At 41.6% G+C, this 16,238-nt stretch overlaps 1 protein-coding gene across 1 annotated transcript in view; it reads left to right on the forward strand.

Moving 5' to 3' along the window:
- NRG3 (neuregulin 3) overlaps window positions 1-16,238 on the forward strand; it is a 1,055,237-nt gene that overhangs the window by 1,013,845 nt on the left and 25,154 nt on the right. The window contains exons 5-6 of the mRNA XM_029245782.1: window positions 5,432-5,534; window positions 10,063-10,189. Coding sequence (XP_029101615.1) covers window positions 5,432-5,534; window positions 10,063-10,189 — 230 coding nt within the window. The remainder of the gene's footprint in view (window positions 1-5,431; window positions 5,535-10,062; window positions 10,190-16,238) is intronic.

Here is a 16,238-nt window from a genome sequence, read left to right on the forward strand (position 1 = left end):
TGTGTGTGTGTGTGTGTGTGTGTGTGTGTGTGTGTGTGTGTGTGTGTCTCCGTGTCTCCGTGTTTAAGCTTCACATTACTTGGATGCCAACACATTTCAGGAAATCATGCTTGAGTTTTATCTCTTACAGACTTAATTAAAACTGATGGTACGGAGGAAAGATTCCCAAGAGGCAGTGGGATCCCAGGGCTCCATACTTGGAGGGGATGTGGAGCTTCCTTTTAGAACATTTCCCATTCCTTCACATATACAGGGATGTGGTCACCCACGCTTCTATCCTTAACATAGAGCTAACCAGACGGAAATGGTATATAAAAGCTGCAGCTATGATTTTCTGTGGGCATAATTTTTTTTTTTAATGTACTAGAGTTTAACAAGTATTCGCAGAGAGACTTTTAGCAGTCTAAGGAGAGTTACAGCTTCCAAAAGCATTTTCCTCAGGCAGCTTTGCCTACTAGGACCTAAACTGTAAGCTGTCTGGTTTAGCAAACAGTGCTGTACCCACAGGTTTTCCAGGGATTCTGGGTCTCTGGGGATCATGAGAATGTAAAAGACAGAGCCCCTCCTCAAGGAGGATCACTTGAATTTCATCTGCTAAAACATCTGGATAGGAAATTCAAAACTACTAGTAGAAAAATTCAGTTAACAAGAGGCAAAGTGCAAGGAATGATCAGTAAATAAAACGACAGTAAAATAAATGCCTTCAGTATAGGTCTCAGGGCACAGGCAGAGAGGCCCCGAGGCAGCAAGTCAGGACTGCCTGTGGGTAAGGTGAGTTTTGCATTAGGGAAGTAGAGTATTTTAAAGGCCCGTTGTTTTGTTTTGTTTTGTTTTGTTGCTTCAACACTGGCTTCAGGAGAAAAAGGGAAAAGGAAGGAAACTGCATTTTGTGTATCCATTACATGCCCCTAGATGGACACTTTATTTCTGCTCTCCTATTGAATCTGTAAACAAATATGTGAAGTGTGTAGTATTTTCCCCATTATTGATAAAGACAACGGTTGAAAGAAGATAAGAAGAGTTGTAGCTGGTGTTTAAACCGAGGGGTAACATTGGCCAACCACACTGCTCCCTGAGTGAGGTGGGTTCAGGGGGAGAGTGGGGTTAGCAAAGGGCAGCGCTTGTGTTTTTCAGAGTCTTGGGCCAGGCTGCCTGCCAAAAGGATTTTTTCCACTGGTCCAATGTCAGTTTCCAAAAATTCACCATAATGTTATTACCTTCTCTTTTTCCACCTTTATAATATGAAATATGATCATATGAAAAGAGAGGAGCGAGTCCTGTGCACCACAGAAGAGAAAAAGGAACAGAGTTGGGAGACAGTGCAAACACACTTTACCAATTCCTGTCGAGCCAAAGATTGGTTTTGCCCTCAGACATGACTTTATAATCTGGGTTTTTTAAAAATGGAATGCAAAAATATTGATGTTCCATAGAATAATAACAACAGTTACCATATATTAGATAGAACCAAATTAAATGGCCAGTGTCCAGCCATTTATTGCCCCCATGGCAATTTTATATTGGTTCAGACTAATACTTAATGATTACTCCAAGTTAGGCACTGCAATCCTCTGTATATTCTATCTCACTCAATCCTCACAACTTCCGTACAGTGAAGTTCATGGTTGCCTCGTTACAAGCAAGGCATTCTCTGCTTTCAGGAGTTAGGCTGGAATTCTAGATCCTAAATCCAGGCTAAGTGGTAGAAGACAAGGTAGGTTTGGAGAAAGTGCGTTTGCCTTGCAGTACGTGGGATATACGTGACAGAGGACCCAGGGAGCCGCGGGGGCTGCCTTCATGGTTCCGTTAACTTGCTCATGCAGGTTCTCCAGCAACCTCTACGTCACTAAATTAAAGGACTTTGTTTTATTTGGCCTCTTAGAAGCATTCAGTAGCCTATTTTTCTAGAAAAAAAAAAAAGAAACCTGTATCTTTTCTTCCATGGCACTATCAGGTTTTATTATTACTGTTTGTTTTATTTTCCTTTTATTTATTTATTTTTTCTTGCCTGATTGGCTGCTCCTATTTTTTTTTTTTAATCCCCTCTGCAGGATCCTTGTCTACCCTTCCATGAAATTTTGGAGTCTCTCAAAGCTCTATCTTAGAATAGAATGCCTAAGATTCTCTTATTACTCTATATTTTCTCCTGGGGCTGTCTTATCAACACACTTGGTTTCAGTATATGCATAACCCCAAATATTTTTATCCGGAATCCTGTCTCCTCGTCTTAACCCAGATCTAAACATGTAAATGTCTACTTTACACTGCCACTTGGCTATCTTATAGGCTTTTAAAACTCACCAACTCCAAAGCTGAATTTAATATCTTTCCTTTCAAGTCTGATCCCCCTCCAATAAGCTCCATCTTAGTTAAGAGCATCATCGTCTAGTCCCTTAAGTATTTTCAGCCTAACTGCTGGACTTCCCTAGTGGCTCAGTGGTTAAGAATCTGCCTGCCAATGCAGGGGACACAGGTTCGAGCCCTGGTCTGGGAAGATCCCACATGACGCGGAGCAACTAAACCCATGCGCTACAGCTACTGAGCCTGCGCTCTAGAGCCCGCGAGCCACAATTACTGAAGCCTGTGCTCCTAGAGCCCGTGCTCCGTAACAAGAGAAGCCACCACAATGCGAAGCCCACACACCGCAACAAAGAGTAGTCCCCACTCACAGCAACTAAAGAAAGCCCGCACGCAGCAATGAAGACCCAACGCAGCCAAAGATAAATAAATTTATTTTAAAAAACCTAACTGCTTTTCACTTCTGTTTACTGCCCACCATGGTTGTTACTATTATCATAGAAACATCCATCATGTCTACGCTGATATAATGGCCTTCTAACAGGACTCGGCATTTACTTTATCCCTTCTAATCTTTTCTGTAAACTGCAGGAAAAATAAATGTAAATATTATCACATCGCACACCTCTTCTTTCAAATTTTTCAGTACCTTCCTGCTATTGTAAAGACATGTTCATTGTATACCATGTTCCTGTTGTTTCCGTGTTGCTCCACTAAGCTGGGAGGGTATAGAAAATAACTTGCGCAAAGACCCTGGGGTAGGGTAAATAACTTGAAGAGTCCTGAACATGCCATTTTATCTCCTACCACAGGGCCTTTGCACAAGCTGTCTTCTCTTCCTGGACCACTTTGCCCATCCCCATTCTTCTTGCCTAGTTGGATCCTATTTTATACTTAAAATCTCTGGTCTCTGAGATTTTCCATATTATATTATTCCATTATTATATTATTTCGTAGGAGTATATACCTCCGTGTTATAACATTTATTACCGTCAGTATTTCATATCATTGCCTTTATTTAGACAGAAAATTGACATTTATAAAGGTAAAGTAGTATACCTTTGGTTACTCATATTAAAGGTGGCTAAAATTAAAGTCAGATCCAAAATTGCCAGACCCCCAACCCCTTGCTTCCTGCCCCTCATTGTGCTGGTTCTTGTGTAGCACTCTGAATCAAAGGCATTGAGAGCACCATCGTGGTAACTACACCTGAGTCTATAAATCCACTCGCAGTCTTTGGAGTTTTAATTTCACTCTTGATTTTGAACTCAGAAATGATTTTATGCATTTCCCCAGGCTATATTTGACTAGCTTTAAAAACTAACAAAGGGCTTCCCTGGTGGCACAGTGGTTGAGAGTCCGCCTGCCGATGCAGGGGACGCGGGTCCGTGCCCCGGTCCGGGAAGATCCCACATGCCGCGGAGCGGCTGGGCCCGTGAGCCATGGCCGCTGAGCCTGCGCGTCCGGAGCCTGTGCTCCGCAACGGGAGAGGCCACAACAGTGAGAGGCCCGCGTACCGCAAAAAACAAACAAACAAACAAACAAAAAAAACACCCAGTAGATGTTATGCGGAGATCATTGTTTAGTGGATAGAGTCTTATTTCTTTTGTTTTAATAGGTATTGTTATCCACCATTTTCGTAGTTCTTTTTATTGGCAGAAGCAGGGTGGAGTAGATTATTACATGTAAATCATGCTTATTCCATTAGAGTCATCAACTCACAGCAATTAAATGAAATGGAATTCTTTATAAATTGGTACATCTACTTACTTGTTTCCAAATTCATTTGGAAGATTTAATGAGCTTACAAATGTGGATGGAAAGGATGACATTCTTTAAGATGGCAAGATGCCCAAACAAGGTCTCAGTGACAGGTTTTTTTATCTCTTTAATTTGAACCTTTCAAAATTTAAAATGTCAACCAAGGCTTGCCAGGGCCACACGATTGCCCCTCTTCATTTAATCAGAAATGTGGATAATGTGGTATTTCTCTTAGGTTTACTTTCTGTTTTTGATACTCCAGTCTGAATAAAGACATTGAAAATGTAAATAAAGCCTAAGAGGGGAGAGAAGAGAGGATAGTTCTTCTAATACATTGTTTTCCAATACACTGCTGCAGGAAGAAGCTTTAAAATGTACAGTCGTATCTGAAGAGAGGATATAGTGCATGATCTCAGGAAAGAAGGAAAGGAGAGAGGGAAGGAGGGACGGAGGGAGGGAGAATGAAAAGAAGGGAAGGGAAGGAAAAAGGGAGGGGGAGAGAGGGAGAATGAAAGGAAGGGAGGGAGGGAGGAAGGAAGGAAGGGAAAGAGAGAGAGAGAAAGGAAGGAAGAAAAGAAAGGGAAAGACTGTAGTCTCTGTGTTGTATAAAGAGAGAAATGAAGACAAGAGGAGGATAATTAACAGAAAGAAAGTTCTGAGATCTATGGATAAAAAGGTCTTGATGACATGGAAGAACGGTTTCAGTAGACATATTTCAGAAAACGAGCTAGAAGTGTAAATGTCAATGTCTGAAAAGTGAAATGCTTGTGTTTGAATTCTTGTCACTTTTTGCAATATAAGATGCTCTAAGATATGACCTTGGTAGTAGAGGTTGAGGTTGCTGTGCCAGATCATTGGTATTGAGGAATGAGTAAATATTCACATGTATATTGAAGTTCTCTTTCATTAATGATGTCAATCATAGTAATGGGTGGATGAATGGGAGACCGACGGCCAGGGACCAAATCAGAAAATGCAGTGGCATCAGTATCACATAAATTGGAAGTCATCACCGGCATAGGAAAGTTCTGATAGCAGATTATTTGGGGCCCCACCATAATTTTTAAAATGTCTGTTCCCAGTATGTTCTCAAGTCATGAAATGTCTTTTGATAATAACATTCATAATTGTGATATCTGTGTATGAGTTCTGATTTAGCCATGCACATACAAAAAAATAAATAAAAGCGGCTGTCCTATAGACCATTGCAAAGAAACTGAATCATAATAACGTCCTCGTGTTTTCCTATTCATGACAGGAACAAAAAAACTTTGCTTTGAAAGGCTCCTACCAGTTCAGAAGTACGAGGACGGAGATTGTCTCTGCTGTGCCGTGCTAACATCCGCTTTAATTCTCTTTTTCAAATTCACAGAGAGTGAAGAAGTTTATCAGAGGCAGGTGCTGTCAATTTCATGTATCATCTTTGGAATTGTCATCGTGGGCATGTTCTGTGCAGCATTCTACTTCAAAAGCAAGTAAGACCATTTCTCTCAGTGTTAAAAGGTTACTTCTCAGAGGAAGTACTTTGTCTTTCTTTAAAGTGCTGAGCTCAGTACTCAGTCTGAGCTCCAGGCAGAGGGATTTTGGGCAAATTGTGTCCATCAGACTTCCATAAGTAACTCTCAATCTTTTGTAGCCTGTGGTGAATGTGTACAGTGTGTGCATGCATGTTTGTGTGTGTGGTTTATCTTTGATGCACGTAGCGATCATTCCTCTCTGTAATCATGAACACTCTGTGTTCTTTGCACTTTCGATTGCCTGCCGGAATTAAAGGCTCAACATTTGCCTGTCACTAAGGGGTTAAGTCTTCCGAAAAGAGAGGTCACTGCTATAGACATAAACATTATCAACTAGTATCTAGCCTTTCATGGAAAAAAAAAACCAAACAATTTCCTTTTATAGTGTTTTTACCTGCTACCCATCAAGGTTTTAGCCAAATATGAAGTATGAATACTGTAAAATCTACTTTGCTTCACCATTTAGTATGCACGTCTAGAATATGCCCTACACTTACCTTGCCAAGAAACCAAACCTTCTGCCAAAAGCACTGCTTTTTTGGGGCTAATAAGGTAGAATTAAAAATATACATGTATATGTATATAAGTATGTATGTGTGTATACATATATATTTACTCCACATAACTTTGGTAGAGGTATTTTATTTATGTAAATGACATAATCTACACTTAAAATAAGAAATGCAGATAAAAATATTAAATTCCTTGGTTTCTTGGAACGTATGCAGGCCTTGAGAAGTTGGCACAGATTCTGTTCCTACAGCTTGTCGGAAATCCAAGCCAACATGTAACTGCTTTTCATTGGACCTGTATTTTTCTACCCATTTGCTCTTCTAAAACTGGACCAATTTCCAAATACAGTCTGTGATACCTGTCTTCATGTCGTATATGTTGAACTTTAAAAAGAACAGCGATTAATGATTTTAAAAAATAATGGAAACTCGGGTATGAATCCAGAATTAGTGACTATTATTTTTTAATACACTATTTCAGAATAGGTTTAGATTTGCAGAATTACCGTGAAAATCGTACAGATAGATCCAATGTACTAGAATGTACACTGCCCAGAGAGAGTCAGGACTTACCCAAAGGCTTGTATTCTCTTGCTTATGTATGTTTTCCTTCCCATAATCCTTCGAATGCTGCCACTCTGGTCCTTTCTCCATTCTCTTGTCACCCGTGGTATGGCATGACCTCACCCGATGGAATATTACAGCACATTGTTAGCTGATGAAAGTTTGAACATAGGTAACATGAAGAGGTAGAAGTGAGCAGCACCTTCTTGAATTTAGGGGATTTTCTGACTGAGTTAATTGAACTCCAACAAGGGGATTGAAGGGCACACTGAAAGAAATTCTTTTCTCCTCACTCCCAGTAAGCCCGTATATTCCTATAAGTAGTTAATCGAACTATTATTGAGCCTTTCATATCTGACTGATATGGCTCACATAGCAACTATAAATTCTTCTAGGTTTTCTTTTTACTTTTAACTCATATGGGCTAAGAAGTGTAAGGCTGGGAGTCCTTAGTAGACTTTGGAAATGCAAGACATGATTCAACTCTAAAAATGGAATCAGAATAGGAGAAGAGATGTTCCAGGAGCAGAATGATTTGTTCCAGGGACAAATAATTATCACAACCGGGAAAGCACAGGAGGAAAAAGGAGAACCGGTGCTACCAGTAGAAAGCAGATGTGCTCATAACTTGCCCTGACTATAGGTTATCACCCTCTGAAGTAAGAGATTTTAGATCACCAAGTAACGCTCTTAAGGACAGGCAGTGGATGTTCTGATATGATGCTATGATTCTCTTCAGCTGTGGAGGTCTAAGTCCCCCAGCTGCTAGTACACCGCTATAAGAGTTACCTGACCCGAGATAGCCAGCATCCAGTGACAGGTCAATGTGAAGCTTTGAAGGCCTAGACCTTTGCCCCAACTTGGGGTGCAAGGCCATGCCAGTTTCCGAGCTCCCCGTGGGATTTGCGGAGGTCTTCACTGAGACTGTATCACATTCCAACTTCTCCCTCTGCCCAGTCCTGCTTCCTTCCCTTCATTTCCACAGACGTTGATCCAAAGAGCCCTCCCTAATAAAAATCCTGCACGCTATCTCCGTCTCAGTGTCTGCTTCCCCAGGAAGGCAACCTGTAACATTACAAAAAACGTCTCCCGATGGACTGGTGATGCCTGATACTCCACCACTTTACACCTCATTTCTTTCTGATGAATTGAGCCAGAGCAACTTGAAACTCACTGAACTATAGAATCACACCGACATTGTTAGGCTAGTAGGTTCCAGTGTGAAATGCCCGTATCTTGTCTTCCCCAGAGCAACTGCTCTCATGAGAGAGCTAATGGTATTGCAGCCGCTTCTCACTTCCTTTGTTCCCACTTGCTGAGGGGAGGAGGAAAGAGCAAAAATGTGTGTGCTTGGGAGATCAGAGGGATGATGGGGAAGGAGGCAGGTTCAGAAAAGAAAGCCCATTGATTCTGGAATATTAGTGAGTTGGTATGGGAGCAAGAAGAGAGTAAAGGAAAGCAAATTATAAAAGGGATTTAGGAAATGCAGTCAGAAGTTTTTATGAGGAAAATTCCTTTAGAATTTTACATTTCCCAGACGCCGAATTATGGAATTACTGAAAAGATCGTTAGTATTTCTACTATTTAATTCTTAGGAAATTAATTGGGTCCTGACTCTGTGCCAAGCCCCCTTTTATTACTTCATGATGATTCACTCAGTAGAACTTCCTCATCTCCAGTTTGCTTCATCAGTGAATCCCTGATAGGATTTTGTGGCTAACATGTGCTTCTTAAAATGCTGATATGATAGATTTGTTTCTAACAATAGGCTACAGATTAGCTGTTAGGAAGTAGATAATTACAAGTGCATTAAAGCAACAGAAGTAAAAGCCCCCCAAATGATTGAAAAGATAAAATCAATATCTAAACAGAGCTACATCACGCCAGTATTGTAAATTCAAATGATGTAATGATGCTCCAAGCCTCTGAATACTGTAGCAAATACTGTGACTTGCTTGTGAGAGAGGCAATTAACAAGATCTCTTCTTTTATCTTGGAGCCAGTGTTCTGATTCCTCTGCAGCAGCTGCCCGTACAACTAAGCATGTATTCTCACATTTAGTTTCCACAATATTTATGGAAGAGAGCCTTTCCAAACTCCATTGACAGATGAGGAAACTGAGGCTCAGGGAAGTTTTAGAAATCAATCATTTTGATTTGGGGAATCAAAGCAAAGCTGGTGGGTGGCAGAGCCAGAATTCAAATCTCAGTCACTGTGATACTCGAGCCCATGGTGTATAGAGTGCTGTCTCTACCTGGAAAGGCTCACTGCAAGAGATGGTGCACAGTCTCCACCAAAGGCTCTCTCCTAGGCACGGACCTTAGAGAAGAGGCAAAAAAGTCTAGGGGGGATGATTCTGCAAAGTTTTTTTGCCTGTTTATTTGTTCATTTTATAGGTACTGAGTCTTCTGCTGATAGATAATTGCTGTAGAGCTCTTGGGAGAGAGCAGCTAATAAGCCAGTAATTTGTCACATCCTTCTGATATAGCCACTGAATGGTCCGGACAACAGTCACTCCACATCTGCAGAAATATTTTACTTGGAGTCCCAAACCTGAGAATAATCTCAGCCTTCCCATCAAGAAGCTGCGTGACCATGGGCAAGCGGCTTGGCAGTCGTGAGCGGTGGCTCAAAGTGCAAAGTACACAGCCAGACTCGCTGGGTTCAAATCCAGCTCTACCACTTACTAGCTATGTGGCTTTGGGCAAATTATTTAACTTCTCTGTGCCTCGGTTTTCTCATCTGTTAAATGAGTATAGGATTAATGCCTCATCACACACGAATTATCGTGAAGAATAAGTAAGTTGAGACATGTAAAACACTTAAAATGATGCTTGGCACATAGTAGGTGCTCTTTAAGAGTTAACCATTTTTATGATTTACAAAAGTTCTAATAAAAATCTACACTCAGGGCTGATGGTAAAAATAAATGAACTGTTTCTAAACTGTAAAAAAGAAAATAGACCCCTGTTATGGTATATGTGCAAGCTATGCAGTCAAGTCACACTTATATGAATTGGACAGATATAAACGTAACTTTGCAAGTGTGTTATATGTGGTTGCTAGGTCTAAGCTTCAAAGTTTTCCACCTGTCACTTCTTCAGAGCATTCCTAATTCTTTTCAGTTGAGCACTCAGGGATAGGGACCTCTTGCATCCAATAGGGACAGGACAAGGAATTACATTTCTGTCTGCCTTTGGAGTGCCACTGGGTGTGAATCCTGGATGATAACAGATAATGCCAGTATTTCTTGGTGGGGTTGAAGATGAAGGGAGGATTCTCTTCGTTAAGTGAGTTTATCTAGCTTTAGCAAATGACAAATATAGATGTTGGGAATGAATGAACCTCAAAAAATATGAATAGGATAAATGTATGTAACTATTTATACATGGATTTATTTAAACCTGCAGGAAACAAGCTAAACAAATTCAAGAGCAACTGAAGGAGCCACATCACGGTAAAAACTACAGTCTCAAAGCATCCAGCACAATGGCAAAGTCAGAGAACTTGGTGAAGAATCATGTCCAGCTGCAAAACGTAAGTTACACGTCTATACATCTCTTCCCACAGTCCATCTCAGTGCTTCCAGTCCAGAGGGGCTGGGGAGCCTGTGATCAGACTTGCATATGTTTTTCAGTACTCTGTAGATTTCTCCTTAAATCATGTTGCATTTTCATGTGCGCACACAAGTACTGGATAAAAGAAAGAAAAATTAAATCTCAGCTCTTGATTACAATCTGTAATCTAATTAATCTCCGGAAGCAAAAAGAGCTTCAGTTGTTTGTTCCATAATCTCTTACTGAATCCTTACTTATCAGCAATGGAGCTGGGCACTAGGGGTACAATGTTCCCTACTGTGGGAAACTGATAGAGTAAAAAATACAGACACCCAGAGGAGGCTTGTAGGATGAGGTGGTTGTTGTTGCAGCAGAGATCGGAGAAGAGACCAAAGGGAGGTGGTGGGGGCAGAAGTGGAAGCAGCCACAAATCCAGGCTTGAACAGGATTTTGAAGAATATTTAAGGTTCACCAGAGAGTCAAAGAACAGAGAACACAAGACTAGAACAAAGAGAAAGAATAAACCCGTGGAATCCTAAGAATACATGCTACGTTGAGGCAACTCTGAGTTAAGGGGTGTGAGAGAAATCAAAGGTCAGAAACATGGGAGGGAAGAGTTGTGGTCCCAGAGTTGGGACTTCCTAACACCAGGCCTTAAACAGATACCAGAACTTGAAGTTAAATAAATGCAAGCTCTTTGAATCCTACATTCTTTCTAAAGTGGTTTTAAACATTTCTGAGCTATATTACAAAACACTAAGTTAAAGACAAGCAAATGTTCCCGAGCAGGTCCTGCTGCTTTGCAGCGCGAAAGAAAGCCAGTACTCCAGAGACAAGCGTAACTCCCAAGATTTTGCTCCGTGAAAGTTTTTAAGAGAGAATCGAATCATTGGCCCGGGGGGTGGGGCAGGGAGTCAGTGTCTTCATAATCTTCCACTGTGTGCAGACTTTCTTCTGATTGGTTTGTGGTGAGGTAACAGGGTGGTAGTCCAGGAATCTGGTGTTCAGCCTGAAGTTGCCATCCTCTACCGAAGTAGGGGCCTTAGTTCCTGCAGAAGAACTCAAAGATATCGTTATGAATATTTCATGAGAAGGAACCAGGCCCCTGCCCCATGCAGTGCTATTGTTTCTTGACTGTTCCGCTTTGTTTCTGCATTCCCTCCCTTCCCTGATTAGTCACTGTTTAAATCTGCTCTTTGGAACTAAGGGAGGGTCAAGGAGGCTGTATGAAGCCTATTTCCTACAAACCAGAAATGAGGACACAGAAAGGATTTGTATCCGGCAGGGCCCCACAGGGTCCTGCTCCATTTCACAAATGCCATATAAGGCATACTGGAAGATTCCTATTAGGGTAGCAATTCTTTGTCCCCCACCAGATTGCACTTCCAGATTCTGAGACACAAAACGAAAGCACAAAGGCCATGATATAAACCTAGTATTTGAGTATAATACGCAATCACCCAGGACACATTGACACCCCTCCAAATGCTTGAATCACTGGGAATTTAAACATCATTTGTGATTTTAGGAAATCATTACCCCAAAAGTCGCCATTATGCTATGCGTGACAGATGTACTTAGATGTTTAATGCGGAATTCATAAATCAGAATTGCTTCCCAGCAAAGTTTTGTTAAACTTGTAATCATGGTTGTGTGTAGGGATTGTTCTTTTCAGAAACAGGGTGAATGCTTTTGCTAATGATTTCTAATGAGTGTTATCCCATCACTGTAAAAACAAATGCAGTGATGGAGGGCTTCTTTGCAACTGAACCTGTCAAAGATAAAGCCAGAGTCTAGTTAAAGTAGTAAGGACAGACTTTTGATCAGTAATATACTGGTGCGTTACGGAAGAGAATCTAGTTTGAACTGAACCCAACTTGCATTCTTACAGAGGTGACTGGGAGTTTTAAAAGGAGAATGAGGGAGTAGGGAGGGGAAACAGTGGGGGCCTGACAGAGTCAGGGAGGTGAAAAGTTACAAAGAGTTGGTCACAGAAATGCGATTAGGCCAGCTTTGTCTGTTGGCTGGCCATTTTTGAACTTAGGATCCTGTTGTTGCAGGAAAAATGGGGTGCAAGAGGATGGTCATGCCCCAGGTCTCGGGTGAGTCCCTGGCACGGGCCGCCAAGTGAGGGTCCTTGGCTCTGTGTAGGAAAGAATTCAAGAGCTAGCCACAGTAAAGTAGACAAAGTGTGGGCCATCTCAGAAGGCAAAAGGTGGCCCCCAAATATGGGGTGGTTTGTTTTTATGGGCTAATGAGTGGGAGGGTTATTCCAACAATTTTGGGAAGGGGCAGATGTTTCCAGAAATTGGGCCACTGCCCACTTTTGGCCTTTTATGGTTGGCCTCCGGAAGTGTCATGGTGCCTCCAGGTGTGTCATTTAGATGCTGATGCATTACAGTGAGCATATAATGAGGCCCAAGGTCTAGTGGAAGTCAAATCTTCCACCATCTCGGACCTAGCTGGTTCTAACTAGTTTACGTTGTGTCCTGTTCTTAATGGTTGTGTCATTCTTTTAAAGGCTGTGCCTTGCCCCCCTTCCTTCCTATCTCACTGTCCTTCTACAGAGACTGGGAGACTGAGTCCCTACCCTTCCTAATGATTACATTTCAAATAAATTGTCTTTCAGGTGCATGAAAAAGACTTTCCCCAGTTGTAGGAGATACATAGCACATCTCAAAGGGACAAAGGAAGGTTAACAATCCTAAATCCTTTTTAGTAAATGCTCTGAGAAAGAGAGGTCTGGGGACTACCTCAGGCATTGGCTAAAATGAATGGCAAATTCTTTTGGAGGCCTTGAGGGGCCTTTGTTGGCTTGTTCGTTTTTGGTGGGTTTTGGCAAGCATTTTAAGGGGGGGTGGGGTGGGCTAGGGATATAGCATTGTGAGCTGTTAGAACTATGTTAGAGTTTACTCAGGTCTTTCAGTGTGAGGGTGAGTGGATGAAATATTTAGGCAGAGGATCTGCAGTTTTTAAAGGCCAAAGTTGAGGCCTAATCGAAAAAAGGCCTTAGAGGAGCCTGTCTACTCAAGAAGAGAGTCTGTCGGTCCCTATGCATTGTATAGGGCTGCAGACAGAACACACACGCAGTTTTGTACTCTTTCTCACCGAACATATGGTCAGTAGCATTTTCTCTATGCTTTATGATCTCCACACATTCATTTGGGAGACAGCATAATGGCCCACAGAGTGGTCACCTCACAATTTACTTCTCCTTCCCCTCCCAGTAGACACTCATGTTTTCTATTGTTTAATTATTAAAATTAAACTCTTCACTCATGTGTTTCCCCCACCCCTCATTTAACTGGAATTATTAGGATTCGGACAACAAGAAAGAAATTATCAACTGTAGGGCTGCCACACTTGAAAGACCTTTGGGTCCTATAGTTTTCTTTTCTTTTTCTCTCCCTCCTCCCTCCTCTTCAGCCCAGCCCTCCCCAACGTTTTGAATGTTGGCACAGGGCAGCAGAGTTTCAACTGGATGATTCCCCCAGAGCCCAAGATAGGAAAGTGTCTTTTTATATTCATTCTGTTTTTGGATAAAGAGAGGATACGTATGACATTTTATCTCTGAGTTGTGGTGTGGTCAGCTAGTGAAACTGTGCAACTCAGACTGAGAGTTGAGCCCATGTGCTGGGACTCGAACCCAGCCTGAACCCAGATTGGCACTTGAACCCACAGTCTTTTAACTGAGATCACCCACCTGGTTCCAGGACTTAATGAAGCTCAGGTTCTTTATGTCTCGTCACAGAAAGAATTCAGTGAGAGACAAAGTGATAGGTAAGAAGTGGATTTATTTAGAGAGATACACATTCCATAGATAGAATGCGGTCATCTCGAAAGGCAAGAAGAGCCTTGGGAGAAACACATTCCACAGACAGCATGTAGGCCATCTCAAAAAGTGAGAGGCCCCGAAATATGGTGTGGCTAGTTTTTATGGGCTGGGTAATTTCATAGGCTAATGAGTGGGAGGATTATTCCAACTATTTGGGGGAAAGGGTAGGGATTTCCAGGCCCACTTTGAGGCCTTTTATGCTTAGCCTCTGAACTGTCATGGCACCTGTGGGTGTGTCATTTAGCATGCTAATATATTACAATGAGCATATAATGAGGCTCAAGGTCTACTGGAAGTCCAGTCTTCTGCCGTCCTGGACCTAGTTCATTCTAACCAGTTTTCGTCATGTCCTATGGCCATGTCATTCTTTTAAAGGTTGTGCCCTGCCCCCTTCCCTCCTGTTTCATTAGGATAGCACATTTCAAGGGATCAGCACTCTGAAAGGCTACACAAAAACTGGGAGTTCAGGCAGAGAATAGATGGGAGAGGAAGGCATTTAAGGACCCTGAAGAAAGAGCGCAAGGTGCATTGAGGAGACCTAAGCATGCCAGCCATAGCATTCTACACACTGGCGACTGGGCTCAAGAGACTCCTGAGCAGATGGCTTTACAAGACTAGTGTAAAATGAACAAGTTGCTTTCCCAAAGGTACATATCAATTTCAGTGCAAGAAAGCAATATGGTCCCTACCAGCTTTGTTATACCTTTGTCAGCATTTCTTTTGCTAATTTAATAGGAGAAAATTGTATCCTTTAATTTCACTGCTTGAGAGGGTAATATAATCTCTGTTCATATATTTCTAGTCAGATTTCCACTGTGGTGAATTATACGTTGATACCCTTGCTCATAGTTTTATTTTAAGAAGCAAATAACAATTTAACAGCAATTTTTCATGCCATATGTTATGGGAGAAAATAGTAATAGAGAATACATATCAATAATCCCTTAAAAAGAAATTGAAATGTTTAAGAACATTTGCTTTCCTACAGTGCGATGCTTAAGATATACGAGAAGCATACAGGACATCTGAGCAGTTGGTCAAGTAGCAAGTAGTCTCAGGGAAAGCAGTAATTTGTCATGTGGCTAAGAAATATCTGCGTGCATATTCAAATGCAAATGTATTAAAGAAAAGTTGGAAAAGCATTTTTCTTTTGTAGGTCTATAGTTTTTTTCTTCAGACAAGAGCCACGAGGAAATACCAATGTTAATGATAACAGCAAAAAATGATAAATAAAATAATGATAATAATAACAGCAAATAACATGTACTGGGTACAGACATAGAATCATGCTAAATAATATAAATACATAGCCTTATTTAGTCCTAACAACAACTACTTACTTTACACCCACGATGTGCAGAAGAGGAATCTAGGACTCAAACAAAGCTTGAGAAAGTTCTGTCAGGCAGCTAGCTAGTGAATAGCTAAGAACCAAACCCACATCTCTGTAACTCAGTGGTTCTCAACAGGGGGCAGTGTTGCCCCACAGAACATTTGGCAAAGTCTCGAAACAATTTGGGTGTTACAACTTGGGAGGGAAGTGCACAGGTGTCTATGAGTAGAGGGTGCTGACAAATACCCGGTAATGCCTGGGGTAGTCCCCCACCACAGAAAGTGATCTTTCCCAAATGTCAAGAGTGGTGAGAAAGTCCGGAGTCCAAGGTCTAGATGCAAGATGTGTCCACTAGGAGATTCTGACAGCCTAGCACGGGAGTTCTATCACCAGTGCCCACTTCAGGCATTTATTTCTACTGCGTGGAAGGAGACAGGTAACCCTGGTACACTGTAATCCTTAGGAGGGAAAATGTCCCACTTTGCTTACCATATCTGGCAAATTTATCTTTATCTTATCGTGGAGCCCAGGTTAACTATTTGAAATTCTCTGCAGTGTTTAACAAATGAATTGGCTGTTTCTGGCACTCCCTTAAGTTCATTAAACATTCATGGGGAAGGGTTTCACTTGACAGTCATTTAACAAGATGTGAAACACCCAATCCAGTGAAGCAACATGATACTAAGGGAACACTTGACTAAAGCTGCAGAACTAGACCTGGCAGTGCCTTAGAAGCACCTAGCCCCATACCGTCCTTTACAAATGAAGCATTTGTAACTCAAAGAGATGAAGTGACCTCATTTCCTGTGTCCCCAGAGAGAGAGAGAGAGAGAGAGAGAGAGAGAGAGAGAGAGAGAGAGA

The sequence above is a fragment of the Monodon monoceros genome, unplaced genomic scaffold (genome assembly GCF_005190385.1).
Source record: "Monodon monoceros isolate NGI ecotype Baffin Bay Population unplaced genomic scaffold, NGI_Narwhal_1 Super_Scaffold_4, whole genome shotgun sequence".
Lineage (NCBI taxonomy): Eukaryota > Metazoa > Chordata > Mammalia > Artiodactyla > Monodontidae > Monodon > Monodon monoceros.